The 24,731-nt window shown below is 40.6% G+C and overlaps 2 protein-coding genes across 8 annotated transcripts in view; one reads left to right on the forward strand and one right to left on the reverse strand.

The window, feature by feature from the left end:
* The window catches only part of LOC135242400 (protein NLRC3-like), a 1,894,071-nt gene that overhangs the window by 1,837,451 nt on the left and 31,889 nt on the right, over window positions 1-24,731 (forward strand). The window lies entirely within an intron of this gene.
* LOC135242408 (NACHT, LRR and PYD domains-containing protein 3-like) overlaps window positions 1-24,731 on the reverse strand; it is a 421,399-nt gene that overhangs the window by 395,169 nt on the left and 1,499 nt on the right. For 2 of the 7 annotated variants that reach the window (XM_064313479.1, XM_064313478.1), the window contains exons 3-6: window positions 22,801-24,661; window positions 17,072-17,245; window positions 16,115-16,288; window positions 12,245-12,418 (exon numbers count right to left, since the gene is read on the reverse strand). The exons of 1 other annotated variant lie outside the window; for it this stretch is intronic. In XM_064313479.1, coding sequence (XP_064169549.1) covers window positions 12,245-12,418; window positions 16,115-16,288; window positions 17,072-17,245; window positions 22,801-24,661 — 2,383 coding nt within the window. Of the gene's footprint in view, window positions 1-1,155; window positions 2,210-2,305; window positions 2,353-2,444; window positions 2,607-3,437; window positions 3,612-12,244; window positions 12,419-16,114; window positions 16,289-17,071; window positions 17,246-22,800; window positions 24,662-24,731 lie in introns of those variants that run through there. 4 more of the 7 variants (XM_064313481.1, XM_064313484.1, XM_064313488.1 and 1 more) reach the window with 4 other exon arrangements.

The raw sequence follows: 24,731 nt of genomic DNA on the forward strand, positions 1-24,731 counted from the left end.
GGACCTAAATACTTGTGATTATCATTTTTACCATAATTGTGCAGCTCTACTTTTCACCACATTTAACCAGATAGCATGTCGCCCTCTGTGAGTGCACGCACAGGATTCGCAGCTAACTCTAGTACAACCCTCATACATACAAACACAGTCACGTCATACAGCAACTTAACCCTGCTGCACACTCCAGCATAAATATATCACACACACAATCAAGTTTCGCTATTGAAACTTTATTACTTTATTTACCTATCAACTTTATTTACTTATCTGTTTCATGTCTGGTAGCGTGCTATGTTTGTTTGTACTCCGGGAACTTCCGCATTACGGGTGGCGAGCAGGACCAATCCGAGCATGTGGCTCTGGGATATTTTATATCGCTTTTTCTGCCATGTTTGGAAACATGGTGGGCATTGGAACAAACCACCGCACCTTTAGTGGAGAAGCGATAAATTATTTTAACTGCTGATTGTAACAGACTTAAGCTTACTTTTTAAATCAGCGGGGGTTATATTACATTACATTACATTACAGGCATTTGGCAGACGCTCTTATCCAGAGCGACATACAACAAAGTGTATAACCATAACCAGGAACAAGTATGACGAAAAACCCTAGAGAGAAGTACCGGTCCAAGTGCAGGGAACAACCGCATAGTTAAACTTGGACCCTGAAGGTTAAACTGATTAACACTAACACAACGAGAACGGCAACAATGCAGCGGAAAAAATACAAGCAGTAGTTAAGACAGTTAATGCACCTAAGTCACCTACGAAACAGCTGCCTAGTTACAACCCTAAGCTTACAGTCATTTACAGGGAGGTAGGGAGGGATGGGGAGAGGTGCAGCCTGAAGAGGTGAGTCTTCAGTCGTCGTTTGAAATGGGTCAGTGTCTCAGCTGTTCTGACCTCCACGGGGAGGTCATTCCACCATCGTGGGGCCAGAACAGACAGGAGACGTGTTCTGGAAGTGCAGGTGCGAAGAAGGGGAGGTGCCAGGTGACCTGAGGTAGCAGAACGGGGGGATCTGGCTGGCATGTAGGGTTTGAATATCTTGTGGAGGTATGCTGGGGCTGATCCCTTGACTGCCTGGTATGCTAGGACCAATGTTTTAAATTTGATGCGATATATATATATATATATATAGTTGCCCAGTGACTTTGTGTAGGCACTTATAGTCATTGGGGAATGGATTGTTCATTAATGTGCCACCCTCACTCATGGTAGGGACCAATAGGGTGGGGTATCTGTTTTAAAAAGGGAGCGTCAGTCCTCAGGAGGAGGTGGTTGGTGAAGGTGACTTGAGAAGGTAGCTCTAGAGATGAAAGATTGCCTAAAGGTAAAATTGGAATATTGTTTTTATTTCTGTTATTTTTTTTTGTTTGATGGTAAATTGCCCTTTTCTTTGTTTATACACTTTTTGCACTCTTTTTGGGGAATTGGTTTTTGTAAATTTGAGCACTGTAAATAAAAAACAACACCTTGCACCTAAGTGCTATTGCGGCAGAGCCATTTTTTTCTAAAAGGAAATTAAGGAACTAAAGTGCCGATCAAGGCCTTATCGACAGTGTGTGTGTGTGTGTAGGTGTTTGTGTGTGTGTGCATGTGTGTGTTTGTGTGTCTCTACTCCACATGGCAGAGGGACACTGAAGATCCACACACTCTGAATCCAGCACAGAGGGATGTGAAATGTGTGCGGAATCTGTGCAGGAGGGTCAGTGTGTCAGAGTCAGAGATGCTGTAGAAGGACAGAGTGCCGGCCGGACAGTCCAAATACACCCCTAACCTGTACAGACACACACCTTTACCAGCACCATCATCACCCACTCCTGCTCTGCGGTAGGGGGAGGGGGGGGCAGGTATGAGTGTTTGGTTTTTATTGTGCCAGACAGAGTAACTGCGTTTATTGCACTCAAGACTCCAGGAGTTTTTATTCCATCCAAACATACAGTCAGAATCCCGTCCTTTCCTGCTGATTCCTTTGTATGTCACTGCTACCGAAACTTTTCCCCACTCACTCAACTCAGCCTCCCAGTAACAGCGCTCACACACACTCTCTCTGCACAAAACCTGTGGCTCGTACGCAAATTTCTCCGGATGATCAGGAAATGGCTGCTCCCCTATCTCCCATGCGTATGTCGCCTTCCTGTTCCCCTCAGACAGAGACAGGTATCTGTTTGCTGTGTTTGGATCCAGTGTGAGCTGACAGCCGTCTGCACAGCAGAGACATTAATGAGATTAATTATCATTAATATTCACCTCATTATGTGTGAGAGATAAAGAGCTGTCAGTTGTCGATACAGACTCACATTTCCTGGGTCCTGGTTTGGTCCTGTTCTCTCCTCCATGGTCCACACTGTAGGAACAGCAGAACAGAGTGAGTGTGTGTGTGTGTGTGTGTGTGTGTGTGTGTGTGTGAGGTGCAGTGTGGAAACTCTCTGTACTTACAGAAGTGTGAGTGTGTCTAGTTTAGTAGCAGACAGCGCTCTCACTCCTGAGTCTCCTGGGTGATTGTATCTCAGGTCCAGCTCTCTCAGGTGTGAGGGGTTTGAACACAGAGCTGAAGCCAGAGAATCACAGCCTCTCTGTGTGACTCTACAGCCTGACAGCCTGCAAAGAGAAGGACACACACACCTTACACACATTAATATAAACTAACAGGGCTGTGTGTGTCAAACACATGGCAGTATGTTACACACCTTAGACACATTAATATAAACTAACAGGGCTGTGAGTGTCAAACACATAGCAGTGTGTTGCACACCTTACACACATTACACACATTAATATAAACTAACAGGGCTGTGTGTGTCAGATGCATAGCAGTGTGTTACACATTACAGCACATTAATATAAACTTAACAGGGCTGTGTGTGTCAAACACATAGCTGTGTCACACACCTTACAGCACATTAATATAAACTAACAGGGCTGTGTATGTCAAACACATAGCAGTGTTACACACCTTACAATACATTAATATAAACTAACAAGGCTGTGTTTGTCAAACACATAGCAATGTGTTACACACCTTACAGCACATTAATATAAACTATCAGGGCTGTGTGTGTCAAACACATAGCAGTGTGTTACACACCTTACTGCACATTAATATAAACTAACAGGGCCGTGTGTGTCAAACACAGTGTGTAATCCACCTGCTACAGCTCAATATAAAATAATAATACCACTGAATATGGATGACAGAACTGTTTATTTCATTTTTTTGAGTTGATACTTCTAAAAAAATTGTTTGTTCCAATTGATGATAGATTTAAATTTTTTAAATGGGATGGGTCTTATTCTACCAAGAGGAAGAACAGGAACATGCTATTTCAGTTCTGTGGAGTGTCTGTTTTCACATTAGAAACATTGACATCAGTGTTGTATTTAGTCACATTGTAGCCCTTATTTATTGAAGGGGTTTGTGTTTGTACTCACCCCATTCTCTGCAGTTTACAGTGTGGTTCCTCCAGTCCAGCAGAGAGCGCTCTCACTCCTGAATCCTGCAGCTCGTTGTCTCTGAGCTCCAGATCTCTCAGCTCTGAGTGAGGAGAACGCAGGACTGAGACCAGAATATCACAGCAGCCCTCTGTGAGATTACACCAACCCAGCCTGTGGAGAGACCAGACACACACACACACACACACACGCACACACACACAGAAATGCACTGCTGTTTGAATCACTGTGCATCTTGGCAGTTGATATATATGTAAAAAGGCAAGGGGCTGTGTGTTTATAAAGTATTATGACTGATCCACCAAAGTCCTAGGCAATTACTTGGCTGTATTAACCAACAGAAATAACAAGAAAATTGAGGTTTGCAGCCTACTGCAAGGATTTCTTTGCCAAACCCTTTCCATATGATGACCTTATGATATGGGACACCATCTGATTTGAAAGCATATTAATTTCATCTGCAAACACAACGTTAGTATAATCACTGTGGTGCACCTGACAGGTTCTTAGTTCTACAAACATACAGTTGCGGCCAAAAGTTTACATATATCTCGGCTAAAGATATTCAAATTCAGTTTTTTCACAACTCCGCACATTTCATGTTACCACACATTTTTTTGGAAGGTCAATTAGGGTATCTACTTTGTTCACATCAGAGGTAATTTTAAAATAATCGATTAGAGATTTATTTCAGCTTTAATTCACTATACCAGAATTCCAGTGGGTCAAAAGTTTACATACACTAAGTTCAGTTGAATGTCTCTTTAAACAGTCTGGAAGATTCCAGAAATTTATGTAATGACTGTTTAGAGGCTTCTGATTGGCCAATTGTCATAATTATGAGTTAATTGGGAGTTAATTGGCACCTGTGGCTGTATTTAAGGGCCTACCTTTAGAGCTACTGCCTTTTTGCCCTCGATACCATGGGAAAAATCCAAGCAATTCAGCCGAGACCTCAGAAAAAAATTGTGGACCTCCACAAGAGGGCATTTTTACGAGCAATTTCCAAGCAACTGAAGGTACCACTACCATCTATACAAACAATTGTATGCAAATATAAAAATCTTGGGCCCACACAGACACTGCAATGTTCAGGAAGGAGGCACAAACTAACTCCCAGGGCTGAACAAACTGTCGTCCGAAAGGTTCAACTGAACCCCAAGACAACAACAAAGGAATTTGTGAAGGAGTTGGAGGCATCAGGTACCAAAGTATCTACATCCACCATTATGAGAATCCTACTGCCGAAAGGCAGTCAAACAAGGAAAAAGCCCCCACTCCAAGACTGGCATAAAAAAGCCAGAATTAAGTTTGCAGGTGATCACTAGGACAAAGACCTACCCTTTTGGAGGAGTGTTCTCTAGGCAGATGAAACAAAAATTGAACTGTTTGGCCATAATGATCAACGCTAAGTATGGAGAAAAAAGGGTGAGGCTTTTAACACCATCCCAACTGTGAAGCATGGGGGTGGCAGCATCATGTTGTGGGGGTGTTTTGCTGGAAAAGGGAAGCAACACCTCACAACATCAGCTAGAAAGTGAAAACATGGTCACAACTGGGTCTTCCAGCAGGACAATGATCCTAAGCATACCTCCAAGGTTGTAAAAAAAATGGTTTAAAGACAACAAAGTGAAAGTATTGGAGTGGCCATCACAATGCCCTGACCTGAATCCCATAGAAAATTTGTGGGCTGAACTGAAAAAGCGTGTCCGAGCAAGGACATCGCAGCAGAAAGCCGGGCATTCAGATTCTTCATGTATGACATCCGGAGAATCGGCCCCTTTCTCACCACTTACTCAACCCAGCTCCTGGTCCAAGAAATGGTACTATCCCGCCTGGACTACTGTAACTCTCTTGTGGCTGGACTACCGGCATCTGCCATCAGACCCCTGCAACTCACTCAGAATGCTGCAGCTCATCTGGTCTTCAACCTCCCCAGACACTCCCACATCACTTCCCTTCTCACTACCCTCCACTGGCTGCCTGTTATAGCTCGCATCAAATTTAAAACATTGGTCCTAGCATACCAGGCAGTCAAGGGATCAGCCCCAGCATACCTCCACAAGATATTCAAACCCTACATGCCAGCCAGATCCCTCCGTTCCGCTACCTCAAGATGCCTGGCACCTCCCCCTCTTTGCACCTGCGCTTCCCGAACACGTCTCCTGTCTGTTCTGGCTCCATGATGGTGAAATGACCTCCCCGTGGAGGTCAGAACAGCTGAGACACTGACCCATTTCAAACGACGACTGAAGACTCACCTCTTCAGGCTGCACCTCTCCCCCTCCCTCCCTTCTCCTCTGTAAATGACTAAACTTAGGGTTGTAACTAGGCAGCTGTTTCGTAGGTGACTTAGTTAATGCACCTGTCATAACTACTGCTTGTATTTATGCATAGACTGCGTTGTCGCTGTTCTCGTTTGTGTTAGTGTTAATCAGTTTAACCTTCAGGATCCAAGTTGAACTATGCAGTTGTTCCCTGCACTTGGACCGGTAATTCTCTCTAGGGTTTTCGTCATACTTGTTCCTGGTTATGGTTATACACTTGGTTGTACGTCGCTCTGGATAAGAGCATCTGCCAAATGCCTGTAATGTAATGTAATGTAATGAGGCCGACAAACCTTTCTGAGTTACACCATTCAGGAGGAATGGGCAAGAATTTTGGCAAAAGTACTGTGAGAAGCTTGTGGAAGGCTACCCAAAGTGTTTGATTCAAGTTAAGCAATTAAAAGGCAATGCCACCAAATACTAACAAAGTGTATGTAAACTTTTGACCCACTGAAAATCTGATATCGTACATAAAAGCTTAAATAAACCTGTCTCTCATTTTGAAATGACCCCTTATGGAAATGTGTGGAGTTGTGAAAAACTGAGTTAGAATTTCTTTAGCCTAGGTGTATGTAAACTTTTGGCCTCAACTGTACATACATTAAAAAAACAAAGAAAATTAGTCATCACTATGAATAGATAAATAGAAATGTTAGACTGTACATGTAAAACCTTTTAGATAAATATACTACTGTAATTATGACCTTGTTTTCTTCCAAATCTTGTAACCATCACATTATCAAATAATTTCAGTACAACAAATTTAAAAAAGTATGTTAGTTGTCTGTTGTCTGCCATTAATTGTAAAATATTTATCAAGGTGAATTGAAACCACATTCAAAACAAAATTGTGCTCTTCCTTCTTTACCTCTTGCCAAAGTAATGGGGCGGTAACCATGACAACACTGAATAAAATGTGTCGGTTATTAGAGTCGGTATGGTTACCATGGCTATGGCAGCTTGCTCTGAGCCATTTACTGCTACCTTGGTTCATTCTTAGAAAACATATTTATAATGACACTTCTGCAAAACGCAATTATCTGATAACAACTATTAACACTCAGCCAATATTCGTTTACCATTTTCATCAAACAATGTGACCCTCATGTTGACACTTGTTGCTGGTGTTGTACGTTTAGCTTTGGTTTTGACCTAATGGTGCTAGTTTACTAGTCAACCTAACCTATCCTAATGTTAGCTAACCCATGAATCAACATAGCTAGTACCAATATATGAAGGACTGGACAGTAATCTGCCATAACCCATTATACTTTGTGATTTTTTCCAGGAAGTATTCAAAATGAAGCACAATGACTGGGTGTGAATTGTTTGCTATGTCAGAATTTGTAAATTTACCATCATCCAAATACTATTGGTTCAAAGGATAGCCCAGCTAGTCGCTAATCGTTGCCAGCTATCATTATACCAACACACTACCAGGAATAACGTCACGTTAGTCAGTTAGCCAGCACATATGGGTCCTGTTTCATGTACAGTCTCTGTATCATCGGAGCAGGAACCAATGTTCTATGATCTGTGAATTAGTTTAACTGTATTCTATTATTACTATTAGCTTTCACCTCAGCCACAACCTGCTTAACCCATTTTATTTGCTGTGGTAGATCCCTTCCAGCATTTCTGCTACATTCCATTCTACTGTTACTTTACACCAAGCTGGCTAGTAGAGGACAGGCTCCTCCTCGCTAGCAGGGTTCCACCGTTTGAGGGTTCTTCCCCCCCCACTGGGAGTTTTTTACGTTATGTACTTGCTATTTGGGTGTTCAGGTCTGGCATTTGCTCTGTGCGCTAATTTGTAAAGTGTCATTGTGACAGTTCTCTGTAAAAAGCACTACATTACATTACAGGCATTTAGCAGACACTCTTATCCAGAGCGACGTACACAACTTTTACATAGCATTTTTACATTGTATCCATTTATACAGCTGGATATATACTGAAGCAATTCCGGTTAAGTACCTTGCTCAAGGGTACAACGGCAGTGTCCTTACCCGGGAATCGAACCTGCAACCTTTCGGTTACAAGCCCAGTTCCTTACCCACTGTGCTACACTCCGTCCCTACACTATACACATGAAATTGAATTGAAATAGTTATTACTATTATTAATATTGCACAATACCCCATTCTGATTGATCGGTTCAGGTAGTCAGCTGTTTACAAAACAAAACCACTGTTGTTAGACGGTATGAATTCTTTATTGTATAAAAACGCCTAAAAATGAGAAGCAGACGTGGGGTCAGAGCTGAATCGTCTAATCAGCTTTAACTATAATTAACATTAACCTGTCATTGGCTACTGGATTGACAAGTGTGTCCAATAAAGAATACAAAAACAGATGCATGCTGTTTTGTGTAACAGCAAATTTGATTGAACCAGTTTCCATCCTGCTCTCACAGTCTCCCTTTCCCGTGTAGATAGTAACTGTTCAGACCTCTTTAGCAGCAATAACCTCCAACAAATGTTTCCCATAGCTGCCGATCAGACTTGCACAACGGTTAGGAGCAATTCTAGACCATTCCATTCCATTACTGGCATTTAGCAGACACTCTTATCCAGAGCGACTTACGCAACTTTTTTACATAGCATTTTACGTTGTATCCATTTATACAGCCGGATATATACTGAAGCAATTTCGGTTAACTACCTTGCTCAAGGGTACAACGGCAGTGTCCTACCCGGGAATCGAACCTGCAACCTTTCGGTTACAAGTCTAGTTCCTTACCCACTGTGCTACACTCCATCCATTCCTCCTTACAAAACTGCTTCAGTTGATTCATATTTCTTGGATTTCGTGCACAAACAGCCCTCTTCAGGTGATGCCATAACATCTCATTTGGGTTAAGGTCTGGACTCTGATATTCCAAAACAGAACAATTTTCTTCTGTTTCAACCATTCTGTATTTGATTTATTCATTTCATTTATTCATGACTTAAGCAAGTTCAAGAGATTTCAGGTCCTTTACTGTTACCCTAGGGTTGTTTTTGACCTGTTTCAGCTTTGCACGCTGCACTTCATCTTTGCAGGATGCACTAGGAGAGCACTCCCTTTGTGTCTTTGTAGGAAATGGTTTTTTGTAACCTTTTCTAGAATATCTACAATTTTTCTTCTCCTAATGTCCTCTGAAAAATGTCTTGTTTTGTTCAGGGCATGGTTCACATGAACAGACATTTCTTGGGGAGAGCAAACCCTGACAGTAACTAAACTCAGTGTGCCTTTTTTCTAGGGCAGGGCACCACCCACCCACACCTCCAATCTCATCTTATTAATTGGAACACGTGACTCCAATTAGCTTCTGGAGAAGTCATTAGCTGAGGAGTTCACATACTTTTTCCAACCTTGCCTGTGAATGTTTAAATTATGCATTCAGTTTAGACAAGAAGTACAATCTTCTTTGTTATTAGTTCATTATTGTGGCTTTCTACATTAAACTGTGGCTTAATGTAGAAATCCAGGTAATTCTAAAGGGTTCACATGATACTTGAACATGTCTCTCTTTCATTTGCTTTATTTTCACAAAACATTTCAAAAAGTAAGTGCAATGATAGTCTTTTATGGCTTGGCCTTTCATTTATATTCTGTCCATGGCACATTTATTTAATAAAATGCATTTGCCACATTTTTCTGTATATTGAATAATTCTGTATAATTTGCAATTTGCACGTTCAACACAAACAACTGTTTCCATAAAACAACTCATGTACATAAGTAGCTTTTAGCTAGCTTTCTGTCTGTTTAGCTATTAAGTGGTAACATTAATGATGCTTGATCACATCTCTCTTTCATTTGCTTTACAATGACACTCATTTTTGGCTTGGCCTTTCATTTCCATTCTGTTCATGGCCCATTTAATAAAATGCATTTGCTACCTTTTTCTGTATATTGAATAATTCTGTATAATTTGCAATTTGCACATTCAACACAAACAACTGTTTCCATAAAAGAAACGTGTGCACGTAAGTAGCTATTGGCTTTCTTTCTGTTTAGCTATCAAGTTTGAGAGCTGGCTAAGGACAATAGATTAAGAATAAAATCTACCTGAAAATAGATTACCTAGTGAGAGGGTTGGCATCTCCGCTCCATTGCCATCTTACTGAACACCGGCTTATGTGATGTCAGAGCGAGATGGATGTGCTGGTTGAGGCGTGCCTCTGTGAGTCTATTGCCCTTGAGATTCTTAATCAGATTCGTGGTTGAAAATCCTGACCCACAAATATAGGTAGATCCAAACATTGCCAAAAGGTAAATGGCAAGTCTGCAGCAGTTGTTACACTGCTGTGCAGAACGAGTCCAAAACGCACACAGTTCTTCCTCATTGAAGTTGGCTTTCAGGAGATCGTTGGTTTGCAGCTGAATCATTTCCAGCTGGAATGTGCCCTCGTCAGTATCGGGCAGCAGAGCCTTTGCTTCGGCTGGGCATGTCCCGGTGGCAGTGACTCCTTTGCTTCGGCTGGGCATGTCCCGGTGGCAGCGACGCTGAATGGGTCGCACACAAATCGGAGCGCTTCGCTTGGGATTTTGAAATGGTCAAAACGCGTCTTGAAGTTGTCTTTCAGACTTTTCAGCAATGCCCCCATTGCTGACAGTGAAGTTGCATTTGCAGGGACATCGCGCAGAGTAGGAAAGTGTAACTTTCTCCCCTTTAGATCAGACAGGAATAAATCCAAATGAGCCCGAAATTCATTCACTTTATGGAGCAGGTCTCCAACACTCGCACCTCTGTGGAAGCTAGCATGTTTAGTTTTGTAATGGCGCTTTATGTTGACGACCTTGTTAACTGACACTGTATTTTGAGAAATGAAACACAGCGGCAAAGGATTGGCGTGAGATGGTAAAATAAAAGCGAACTCATCTGTCCATTTGGGGTTAAAGTGCCGGTTCTTGGCATCAACCTTTCGGCGTTTGCTGTTGCTCATTGCTGCTACTCCGTGAAATGGCGGCAGGTGAGTGACTTGCGGTTCGGCTGAGTGAGGGCATTCTTGCCTGTATGATTGGATGATTATTAATGTAATAATAATGTAATTAAAGATAAGATAATATTTTTTCAAAATTCTGTCTACAATTTCAAATAAATAAATAAATTATTAAAAATTAAAAATTTTATCTATTTTTTTTTATTGATTGGGGGGCCAATCAAAATTGCGTTGTGGGCTGGAAGTGGCCCACAGGCCGGGCTTTGAGTATCGCTGCATTAGATGAACACTTCAGAAAACACAAAATTCGAGTTTGAAATATTTCACAATAATTAAACATCACTTTGGGACCTATAGACTAATGTTAACTTTATGTAGGCTAACCCTGGCTTCACACCCACCAGTAGCAGTCAGAGCAGAGTTTGCTAGCAAGCAACAAAAATAAATAAGTCACAACGGGAAAACAGATAAATAAACGTTTATGGAATAAACGGACAAAAAGTCTGTAGCCTATGTAAATTGCCCACTATACTTTTACCTGAAATCTAATTATGTGTGATCTTGATAAACGCGAACGTTAGCGATAACATGTTGTTGTTAGATTCGGTTAGCTGGCTAACTTGCCGTGTATTTCTCACAAAAGAAAAGAAAATGTGTTTATGTGGGTAGTACCAAACGACTTATGTTGAGCTTCTTTCATGCGTTTCTCGATTCAATTTAAATGACTAGTTATTCCTCTTCATTTAGATTTCTTCCCGTCATAGTCGGTTTAAATGGTAGCTAAAACTAAACCAGGTTAAAACCTATGGCTGGACCGAACAGGCCGTTGCGGTCCAGCCAAAATAGTGCAAACCCCACCCATAACAACCTGTTCAGCTTGAAGGGGACAGAAAATCACTGGATGTGTTTTTTTTTTTTTTTATGTTTTGGATTTTTTTTCTTTTCTTTAAAAAAAAAAAACAAAAAAAAAAAATCATTATCATCATGGTTGGTAGACCTGCAAGAATATAAAATGCCCAAAAATAGAATCATTGGTGCCCTTTAAAAGTTGTTAGAATACTTATCTAATAAATTCTCCTGTAAATTATGTTATCCTTGAGATGACAGCAGCTAGAGCCAGAACATTGATCTCTGAATCAGGCTACTCCACACAGCAGGCCTGCTTACAATGGTATAATATCAAGAACCACAGAAGAGTGACTAAGCTAAATTATTTAACATTGCATCTAAGCAGCAGCTAGCACAGCACAACTCTGCAGCACATACAAGTGCATGATGAATGAGTAAAACTTCTCAACTTCATCACAAAGTCAGGGTGTGAAAGAGAGTGGGGTAAAGGTATGGATCTCATTAGAGTTGTTAGCAGGTAGTGAATAATGGAGATGGATGAAGACTGCAGTGTGAGAGAGACCTGAAATATTTCACTATGCAGGTGGTTTTACCTTATCAAACAGACATTTCGCATCCAGTAATGTGTAATAATTCTACTCTATTTATGTAAGGTCATAAAGTACACAGCACTACTCACCCCAGTCTCTGTAGTTTGCAGTTTGGACTCATCAGTCCAACACAGAGCAGCTTCACTCCTGAATCTCCCAGGTTATTGTAGCTGAGGTCCAGATCTCTCAGGGGTGAGTTTGATGACTGGAGAACAGAGGCCACTATATCACAGGACTTATCTGTGAGGTCAAAGCTGTTCAGTCTGCAAAGAATAGATGATGTATCATGCTATAATTATATTAGGTATACTATACACAAAACATGTAATATTTGAATTGCAGTTCTCTGACAGTTCTACAGATGTAATTCTGACCCAAATGTCCCCTTTTCTTATACTGTAAGGTCTCTGAATTGTGGCTAGGAGCCCATCTACCATTTCTATGATCTTTTCTCTGGGCTTAACCCTCCCATCCTATCCCAGAAGTGCAGCTGTCACCTTTCACAATGGACAGTGCATTTACTTTCTTACATTTGTTTCTCTGACAAACTTCCATCAACATTGCATGTTAACACACAGCTAAAGATCTATAAAAGGTTTATAAAAATAGATGAAGGAAATGGAATTGAAGGGATGGTTCTTGCATCGCTGCAAGAACCAATCACTGCATTGGTCTCATAAATAAAGTTTTGGGGCAACACCCTTACTGGGTTACTCACTGGGCATATTGTTAGTTCCACTGCCTAAATCCAGTAAATACGCATTCATACATCTAGGTAAACTTTACTCGATAGGAGACCTGTTTCCCTAAGATCTCAGAATTATCTTATGCAATGCACCAACCACAAAATGAGTTGCAATGTCACGGGAAGACAAACCAGCTAATAAACACTCTCCACAGCTTCCACAGGCAGTATGTGATAAGGGCGTCTAACTGATCGGGTGTAATACGAATTGCGTAGCGAAACATTCAGGTGATGAGCCACTTCCTCCAAATTGCTGAACACTACAGGATCAACCTCTGAGACGCAGCTACAGTAACTGGAACAGACTATCAAAGCATCTACACAAAAGAGTAAATAATCAGCGCTAGCATGTTTAGCTATGTTAGCCAGTCTCAAATCTCTGGCTATCTCTTGTCAGTTTTCATCCCAGCATTCCAAAGACCTCCCTGGCGACCCATTAATGGTTCTCTTTCTATTTATTATTTTCTGCAAACAAATACAGAGCACTGTTTTGTTTGAGCTACCTATTATGCATTGTATAGCTATGTGTGTGTGCCTTTCATGCTATCATGTGCATTGTAGGGTATGTAGATGCTTAACAGATTCATCATAGTCTATTAAAAATAATTCAACTGGCCTACTATATTCTGTCATTGGCAGCATAATATTTATTAGTAGAACACTCTGCTACAACTGGTACGTTCTATCAGTGGTGGCATATGAAACACAGCATTAGGTTTAACCTGTCTGGGGTGTGTCTGCACTTTTGACTGGCTAGCAATCCCAGCAGGCTAACATGCAATATCAAAACTATTAACTATAAAACTATAAACTAGTCACTAAATACGTGTTTATTGACTAAATAACTGTTTACAATTAGCTACATACATTTGAATTCCTTGAAATACATACACAATACAGCACCCTAAAAATACTTCTGTTAAAAAAAAATCACTTGCATCTAGCCAAAACAGACTTTTGGCAATATCTCCCAAAATATTTATTGAACTTTCCTGCCATTCGTTGGAGACAAAGAGAGGAGTGTTTCATTTGAAATATGTCGCTCAAGCTCTGATGCAACCACTTAAAAATAAATCTGTGTTACGGAAAGAAATATATACAGAAATAAATTAATCAAGAAATAAATACAGAAATGAAAGAATCAAAAAATAAAGACAGAAATATATACATAAATTAATGAATCAATAAATTAAATACAGAAATAAACAAATGCAGAAATACCCATTTATGTCAGATTTTATCTATTAATTTATTTTGGTGCACATTTATTTATTTTTTCATTTTTCTTTCATTTATGTTTATCTATGTATTCATGCATTCATTAAATTATTTATTTATTTTTAATTCTGGCATTTTTGGTCCTCTGTACATGCTCTGGGATATTTAATTAGGTTGACCCCAGGGATAGATCTTAGTTTCAGATCTTAGTAGCAAATTTTACAGGTTAATTTACTTCTTTAGGGCAGAAGTCCATGAATCACAATATTGATGGATGAGTGGTACTGTCGGATATCTAGTCTTTAGATCAGTGGCCTCAAACTCGTTGCCATAGAGGGCCTTGTGTATGCAGGTTTTCATTCCAACCTATTAATGCTGCCTTAATTTAGTCCAATTACTCATTCAGCCATATGCCTTTAACTGCATTGAAGCATAGAATATAAGCAAGTTTTTATTTAGACAATGCAGGTCACCATATACGTCGGGTTATCATTATGTGCAAACCTGCATCCCTAATTCAGCAAATAATTGAACTAATTATATAATCAAGATCTGAGGCTGGAATAAAAAACAGCATACACACGGCCCTCCATGGCATTGAGTTTGAGACCACTGATTTAGATTATCATATTTGAGAAACAGGCAATATAATTTACCTGGCAAACCTCATAGTACACATAGTGTAATTAGTGATTGAGTAACATGCTGTTTGACCGGAAATACTTTCTCTCTATCTGTCTGTTCAAATTCAATCACAGTGACATAAGAGCATGAAATGTAAAACACTGTATGATAAATAAATGTAAATATTAAAAGAGTAATAAAAAAAGAGCGATGTAAGTGATTAAAATTTGTGAGTTTCCTTTATGATTTTTTTTGATTTTGAAACTCTGATCCACACACAAATAGCTACCAATGCACACACAGCTGCCGTTCCACACATACATAGCTGACTGTTTTCTTCTGTGGTTGGGGACTTGGAGTGGGGCTCAACCCAAAAGTCACTAAATTAATTGTGCACTAAAATCATTAAATACAGCTTAGAAAGACATATATCAATTTTCAGAGAACACATCCTATTATTACAAGAAACATAGCTAGTGTAGGTTGTATGTGTGGGGCGTGCAGATTCTTCCTGCACAACATCCGGAGAATCCGCCCCTTTCTCACCACCTACTCAACCCAGCTCCTGGTCCAAACAATAGTACTATCCCGTCTGGACTACTGCAACTCTCTTCTGGCTGGACTACCGGCATCTGCCATCAGACCCCTGCAACTCATTTAGAATGCTGCAGCTCGTCAAGTCTTCAACCTTCCCAGACACTCCCATGTCACCCCCCTGCTCACTACCCTCCACTGGCTGCCCATTATGGCTCGCATCAAATTTAAAACATTGGTCCTAGCATACCAGGCAGTCATGGGATCAGCTCCAGCATACCTCCACAAGATCTTCAAACCCTACATGCCAGCCAGACCCCTCCGTTCTGCTACCTCAGGACACCTGGCCCCTCCCCCTCTTTGCACTTGCGGTCATGTCTCCTGTCTGTTTTGGCTCCGCGATGGTGGAATGACCTTCCCGTGGAAGTCAGAACAGCTGAGACCCTGACCACCTTCAAACGACGACTGAAGACTCACCTCTTCAGGCTGCACCTCTCCCCATCCCTCCCTACCTCCCTGTAGTCTCTAATTGATTGTAATCTTAGGGTTGTAGCTAGATAAGCTGTTTATCTTAGTTGACTTAGTTGAGTAGGCACAAGTGCAATAACTATTGCTTGTTTTATTTGCATAGACTGCTTTGTTGCTGTTTTTGTTGTGTTAATCAGATTAACCTACAGGCTCCAAGTTAAACTACAAGCTTGTTCCCTGCACTTGGAACTGTACTTCCCTCTAGGGTTTTCAACACACTTGTTCCTGGTTTTGGTTATACACTTTGTTGTACGTCGCTCTGGATAAGAGCGTCTGCCAAATACCTGTAATGTAATGTAATGTAACTCACCCCAGTCTCTGTAGTTTACAGTTTTGACTTATCAGTCCAGCACAGAGCAGCTCCACTCCTGAATCTCCCAGGTTATTGTAGCTGAGGTCCAGATCTCTCAGGGGTGAGTTTGATGACTGCAGAGCTGAGGCCACAATATTACAGGACTTCGCTGTGAGGTCACAGCTGTTCAGTCTGCAAAGAGTTCATGTATTATAGTATAATTACATTGCTGTATCTCATTGACATATCTTCTAGTGTGACTTACCATAACCTTTTGATCTAGCTTATGCTTACTGTGTGAACTAGACTTAATATGCTCATGACTATTGATAAATGTTGCATAAGGAGTATTGTACCTTATAGAACCTGTGTTTTTTTAGTTGTTCCAATGAACTTCAGTATGCACTTATTGTACGTCTCTTTGGATAAAAGCATTTGCCAAATAAATTAAATGTAATGTAATGTAATATTAGGTCAATAAAAAACATGTAGTATGTTAAATGTAACAATGAAAGTGTTCAGTGAAATTGATGATTTTAAGGTTGATGATGCTCTGAGGAAGATGTCTGTGCTACACGCTCCAACTGAAGCACTTTGGAGCTGAGAATTAGATGTCCTACTGGACTAAACTCTGACAGTTGCACAGATGTAATACTGATCCAAATGGTCCCTTTTCTTATACTGTAAGTACTCTGAAGTGGGACTAAGGGCTATTTTCTGTGATCTTTTCGCTGGGCTTAACCCTCCCATCCCATCCCAGAAGTGCAGCTGCCATCTTACAGACTGGACAGTCAGGCAGTTTGCACAGCTACCAACAAAATGGAAAGATGTAAAAGATAACATATATCAGAGTGGACAGTGAGTTTGCTTAGCTAAAGGTAGATTCACTTTAGAAACAGGAAGCAATACATCCTTACAAAACCGTGATCACTAATTCTGCTTATTTAAAGTCACACATTACACAGCACAACTCACCTCAGTCTCTGTAATTGACAATTTGGACTCATCAGTCCAGCACAGAGCAGCTTCACTCCTGAATCTCCCAGGTTATTGTAGCTGAGGTCCAGATCTCTCAGGGGTGAGTTTGATGACCGGAGAGCTGTGGCCACAATATCACAGGACTTCTCTGTGAGGCTACAGCTGTTCAGTCTACAAAGAAGAGTTTATACATTCAACTCACTCCAAACAATGTATCAAAGTTTAAATAAATAATGTGATCATATTTTATCCAATAAGGGTTCAACCAGAAGCAGAAGGCCACAGGTTTTGTGTCCACAACAGTCATTGCACTTAAACAAAGGAATTGTTTTTTTTACTTTTGGGGGCATATAGCAGGCAGTCAGCACAGAACATGACTTGCACTTCAGCTTTGAATCCCAGCCATTCGCAACACTTGCGTGATCAACCAGCTTCCACTTCTAATTAAAACACTTCCTTTTTTCTCTCCTTCTTTGTTCATATCATTTGTCATTCTCTTTTCAGCAGTTTTCTTTTTATCCCAGTGATGTGTCACCACATCTTTTACGACAGCTGACTAACGTTAGACCATTTTGGCTGTGATTTTCACAGAAACATATTGGTTAGGTTACCGTTCAATACCGCTCTAGCAGGTGTTATGACTGGTGACAAAAGCAGACTGCAGACGTGTCCAATCAAAGCAGCCTAAAGAACGCAAGGATTTGTGGGAGTTGAAGTCTCTTAACCTGAAGCTATGCTTGTGACTGCTGTAATGGTGTGAACTTCCATGTATGTTTCAGCAGCTTGATTTCTGCACGACATATCTGTTAAATTGGTCCTGTTTATCCGACACTGACATAATCTCGCATTTGGTGGGTGGTGGGGTGTTAGTTTCAGTCATATTGTAACTTAATATCCAAAGGAAAACGTTTTCAACATTCAAAAATGGCAAGTTACTCACACATACAAAGCACTGTCTATAAGTCATTAACACTTGCAAAATGAAGGCCTGCCACTAAAAGTACTGGTACGAAAAAGGTTACAAGAAACAATATTGGCTATCTTAGCTCTCACAAACACGGCGTATTCCAAAGCAATGCTGCTACCCAAAGTTTTTTAAATTATTTCAAGTAACTTGGCCCTGTGTTTTTCATCTTACCATGTCACATGGTAAGATGTGCATTTTTGTACACTGAAAACGTGTTTTTCTTCAGATATCAGATATTCAGATATAGATATTCAAACCCTACATGCCAGCCAGATCCCTCCGTTCTGCTACCTCAGGACGCCTAGCACCTCCCCCTCTTCGCACCTGCACTTCCAGAACACGTCTCCTGTCTGTTCTGGCCCCACGATGGTGGAATGACCTCCCTGTGGAGGTCAGAACAGCTGAGACTGTGACCCAATTCAAACGACGACTGAAGACCCACCTCTTCAGGCTGCACCTCTCCCCATCCCTCCCTTCCCCCCCTGTAAATGACTAAACTTAGGGTTGTAACTAGGCAGCTGTTTAATAGGTCACTTAGTTGATGCGCCAGTCTTAACGATTACTTGTATTTTTATTTATTTTTATTTTTCCATAGATTGCGTTGTTGCCGTTCTCGTTGTTAGTGTTAATCAGTTTAACCATCAGGGTCCAAGTTGAACTATGCGGTTGTTCCCTGTACTTGGACCGGTACTTCTCTCTAGGGGTTTTGTCATACTTGTTCCTGGTTATGGTTATACACTTTGTTGTACGTCGCTCTGGATAAGAGCGTCTGCCAAATGCCTGTAATGTAATGTAATGTAATGTAATATCATTCCTTCAGATATCGTTTCTTTTTGTACTGTGTTTGTTATGAGTAACTGATAACAGTCATGCATATACAGTAAATGTTGGTTATGAGAGGTATGCATACACATACATACACGCAAACACACATACATTGTAGCCAGTTGTAGCCAGCCCCAGGTCTCGACTGCTGTGATTGGGGGAACAGACAGAGATTTTGTTTTTTTGTGGGGAGGGGGGGAGCTTTTTCTAAGGCACAGTGCGCGCCATACAGTTTACAGGTGGGTATTGCTTGGCGATATATAAAATAAAAAAAATTCAAGATCATTGAATCTTTTCAGTTTAATTTCATGCACATGCACAATTATGTGCTTGTGGACAACAGGTTAATATCAGACTTACAGGTTGCGTTAACATTGGATTCTGCGTTATTTACACACATAAGAAGAGCCTAAATGCAGCGGGAAATACACTGTGCTCTATAAATGCGCTTTGTGGTATACATTTTAAAAAAACTATTGCTGAGACAAACGGCGCAGTAGCCCAATTCAAACTATAACAGGCTGGCACCTTCAGAAACCCAACACAAATTCCCGCACTCATTTGACAGGCATCCGACGAGCCTTCATTTACAAATTTATCAGCAATCTCCTTCAGTCTCAGCTCCCGAGCGGGTCTACCCTTCTCGCTTGGTCCGTTTTATGTTTTATCTTCTGAGATCCACTTTCTGTGTTTATAAGGTTTATAAGGCATTTTGATAAATGTATTTGTAGCTAGGACTGCTCTTTGCTCTCTTCCTCGGCTATGTAGATGAGTTTACAATTTGACCAGAAAAACGACAATTGACATTGGACAACAGCATATACAGACATATTTCCCAGCAAGCTTTGCATATCAGAAAATTACCAAATAAATGACCACAAATTATTTAATTGAAAAATTTGTTTTCTGCAGAATGGGCAGATTAAATCTGACATGAACAGAGACTATTGTACAAAGACAGCATACTATCCATGACTGAGATGACTTTGCTCATTGAATCATATATAAAACAGACAGCACCCACAACTAAACCACATTTTACAATGTCTAATGAGTCTCTCAAATGTTATTAAGAGCTCTACACAAATGTACTTTTTTAACATAGATTACTGATAGTCATGAAAGTGTTTGTCATGTTTTTAAATGGAAGTGATTTAATGGGGTGTTGTAGACATGACAGATGTACTGATTGTTTGTGTAGGGAGTAGGGGCAGCTAACATTAATTTCGTAACATGGCCGTTGCAGGTAACGGTAGCTACAGTAGTGTAGTAAAAAAAAAAAAAAGTAGTCAAACAGTATAAATGCCCCAGCAGTCAGCTGTTTTCAATTTTTACATACATTTTACATTCCGATATAATTGGAATGCCAACATTGCATCAGCGAATGAAGTTATAAACACCTACTTAGTTAAATGGCCATGAACGGCTTTGCGATTAGATGATGTTCTTAATGCCGTCAGTTGCTTGTGCTTTTAAAGGAGGTAGCCCAGTAAGCGCAAACCAGAATATAGATGGAATCTAGACGTCTAAAGGGGTGGAAATCTAGGTTGACATGTTTTGACATTATGGACTAGGTTAGCTAAACTTAATTCAGCTGAAGTTTTACTTCCATATGGCTTGGCTGTATCCTAGCTGGTTAGAAAACTTTCACATTGAAACCAAATCTAGCCGAACACATAGATATGTCATAATAGACCAGCTAGATTAGGTTGAAATGTGAAAGTTTTCTAACCGGCTAGGACATGTTTCATCCCTTCAGACATTTAGATATGGTCTGTATTCGGTCTTGTGCTTACTCCTAGAAGAACGATACTCATCCATAGTCAGGAAAGGATACTATGTGGAGTTTGCATGTGAAATGAAAGAATGGATTTCAGGAATATAAAATCCAGGAATACACACACTAATTATACAGTTGCAAAAGCAATAGTTTTGAAGTAATAGGCAATTATTAGTTCGCAAATAAGCTTGTGTAACGTATTAGAGATGTGCCTGAGCCTTATGTGGGATTTGATCCCAGGGTCCCATAGGCAAGTGCGTTACCAGAGCCACCAATGAACTAGCTGCAACGGGCGTAAGTTTTTTCTGGTCAAAAATATGTATGTCCATTTTGCGTATGTATGTAATGTTTTGATTGGCCGGTGTAGTTAAATGTCCAATGGGGATATGTATTATTCGTGGGCCTGGAGTATTTGTGATGATGTAATGGGCAGGAAAAAGAAAGAGGAGGAAAAAAAAAAGTTAAATCCCCTAAGTTTGGGCCTTTACTTTGCGGTCGTGAGAAGTTGTTTGTGAATTCTGTCTGTTGATGGGGTCAGAAGTTACAGAAATGAATGCTTTTAAGGGCTGAGAGTCAATATATGTGTGTGGCATGCCGCCCCACCAAGCCGTAACTTGGCAGGATGGCATACCTGCTATCCCAATAGCCTCTCTTTATTTCAGTCAGTTTGAGTTGTATGTTTTGACAACGGTTGATCCATGAGATTATGCTACATTTCTTTTTAGTTTTTGTCATTTTTATTCATGCCTTTTCCATTCATTTTAGTCAAGACAAAAATGACTAAAATCATATTTATTTTATTCGATGAGAAAAACCAAGTATTTTAGTCACATTTCAGCCCTAAAAAACTTTTGCCACATTTAATGCCCTGCTTCCAGTAAATCACATGACTATAACATTATTTGTAACATTATCAGAGTGTTTGTGACAACACATCAGTTTTGAGAGTGCATGGCCCTTTTACATGAGTGAACACTGCTTGACGTGTGAATACAGCAATATCCAGCTGCAGTGTGAACATCACTGTCATAAAGCAGCAATACAGACATGAAAGATTCATATAAAACATGAATTAGATTTATTCAACAACTCATAGCCTTTGTTGATCAAACATTGTTGATTAAAATAAATATACATAATTAGACAATGTAACTGCATGCATTTGTTTGGGCATAACATTTTATTTCAGCAAAGTCATTACAGCTATCCAACCGGAGTAAACTGAATATGTGTGTGATCTTTGCTGTGAATATTCTCCAAGTGTCAATGTAGAGAACAAAGAGTACATGTAACCACAATTTTACATAATGTTGATAAAACATCCACAGCTTTGCACTGCAAATAAAATTTATGTATTACTCGCCTACAGTTAGCTGAGGAAAACTGGCTATACCAGATGGCATTGAGCATTATGCGAATACAATGTGGTAATGCTCATTAAATAACATCAACGTTGATGCTCTGCTGATGCACCTTGTCTTACTTTTTTTTGAATTGCAATATAGCACCAGTCTTGGTGCTGTGGCAATAACTACAACTCTCCTGGCTTAAGCACAGTATGCCACAGTTAAACCGAACACTGTGACAAACCTACTTCTTTTCTTTTTCGAAGCGCTAAATAAACTGACGCCAATTTGAAATCATGGACATCCATCTTTCAGTCAGAGAACTGTCTGTAATCTGCAATCATCGTCACTGTCGTGTTTTCAGATCAGAACTAGAGAATCTGAATCTACGCTCTCCCCTCGTAGAGTGTCACTAAGCGATTTCTTTGAAGCCGCAATGAGAAAAGGTATGCACACTTTTGGATGCGGTGCTGTGTTTGGATGTTTGATTTCAGCCTTATTCACCTTCTCCCACTGAGGAGAAGCGAGAGTGAGAGGGTGAAGTGCATGGCCAATGGGATGAGCGCACACTATCCACACAGTGGTCATGGGAGTTGTAGTGTCATGTAGTATTACCATGGAGAGACTGAACTATTTACTCATAATTTTGATGAAAACACTGAAATGAGGGCACTAGCTAGATTAAGCAATGATTTCTTTTTACACCAAATTTCCACTTGTCTGACAATATTATCATACCTCTGACCAGGAATATAAAGGGTGAAAATCATCAATCAGTCATCTACATTATTAATGGTGTAATACTCACATGGCCTTCCTGCAGCTCCTGACTACAGGTACCAGTCTCTGATGACCTGCTGCTGATGTGTTGTAGGTCTTCAAGTCAAACTCATCCAGGATCTCCTCTGACATTAGTAACACAAAGGCCAGAGCTGAACATTGGTGTGGTTCCAGCTCTGTATCAGAAAGTTTACCTGATCCCTGGGTACTCATGATTTCCTCTACAAGAGAGTTGTCATTAAGTTCATTGAGACAGTGGAACAGATTGATGATCCTATCGGCTGAAGATTCCTCCCTGATCCTCTTCTGAATGTATTGGACTGTTATGTCGATGCTCAATGATCTGCTCTCTGACCATAGACTGAGAAATAAAGTAAAACTGGGCCTTGTTTTGTGTCTTCCTCCATCAGATCTGCTTCCTGTCTGTGTCAGTAGTCCCCCTAAGAGTGTCTGAATAGAGTCCAGAGAGAGGCCAAGAAGGAATCGGAGGAAAAGGTCCAGGTGTCCATTCTTATTCTCTAAGGCCTGATCCACTGCACTCATGTGTAACTCAGACAGCTGCACTCTGTCACTGTGAGGTTTTGATTCTTCTGCTCTGAGTACATTTCTGTTCTCATTTACACATGAATTAAACACAAACAAGGCAGCCAGATACTCCTGAATGCTCAGATGCACAAAGCAGTAGACCTTCTCCTGATCCAATCCACACTCCTGTTTAAAGATATTTGTGCACACCCCAGAGTACACTGAAGCTTCACTGACATCAATGCCACTCTCTCTCAGGTCCTGTTCATAGAATATTAGATTGCCCTTTTCCAGCTGTAGAAAAGCCAGCTGCCCCAGTTTCAGGATGATTTCTGTATCTGATGCTGACATCTTCTTTGAATCCATCTCATTGGCGCCATGATACTTCTGATTCTTCATATTAGTCTGAATGTGCAGGAAGTGTGTGTACATTTCAGTCAGTGTTTTGGGCAGATCTCTACTCTCTACGTTACCCAACATTGTCTCCAGAACAGTAGCAGAAATCCAGCAGAAGACTGGTATGTGACACATGATGTAGAGACTCCTGGATGTCTTTATGTGTTTGATAATTCTGCTGGCCTGGTCCTGATCTCTTATTCTCTTCCTGAAGTACTTCTCCTTCTGTCGGTCACTGAACCCTCGTATCTCTGTCACTCGGTGGACACACTCAGGAGGGATCTGATTGGCTGTTGCTGGTCGGGAGGTAATCCAGAGGAGAGCAGAGGGAAGCAGATTACCCTCAATGAGGTTGGTCAGCAGCACATCCACTGATGATGGCTTTGTTATATCACAGCAGTTCTCATTGCTTTGGAAATCTAGAGGAAGTCGACACTCATCCAGACCATCAAAGATAAACACAACCTTGACTTCATCACCTTCAATGCTTTTGATCTCTTTCAGTAGTGGAAAGTAGTGTTGCAGAAGTTGCATCAGACTGAATGGTCTTTCCTTCTTCAAATTCAGATCTCGGAAAGGGAGAGTGAAGATGAAATCAATGTCCTGATTGGCTTTTCCTTCTGCCCAGTCCAGAATGAACTTCTGAACAGAGACAGTTTTCCCAATGCCAGCTATGCCCTTCGTAAGCACAGTTCTGATGGTTTTCTTTTGTCCAGGTAAAGGCTTAAATATGTCATTGCAGAGTATTGCAGTCTCCTGCGTGGTTTGTCTCTTGGATGCTGTCTCAATCTGTCTGACCTCGTGCTCATTATTGACCCCCCCACTTCCCCCCTCTGTGATGTAGAGCTCTGTATAGATCTCATTCAGGAGGGTTGGGTGGCCCTGCTTTACTGAACCTTCAAATATGCATTCAAACTTCCTCTTCAGATGAGTTTTCAGTGTCTGCTGGGCTCGTTTTATGGATTCATCTGAAAAGGGAAATATAAAAACGAATTATCTTTACAATATGGCAAACATTTCCCATTCAATTACAAAGAA

Source organism: Anguilla rostrata, chromosome 16 (assembly GCF_018555375.3).
Source record: "Anguilla rostrata isolate EN2019 chromosome 16, ASM1855537v3, whole genome shotgun sequence".
NCBI classification, from domain to species: Eukaryota; Metazoa; Chordata; class Actinopteri; order Anguilliformes; family Anguillidae; genus Anguilla; species Anguilla rostrata.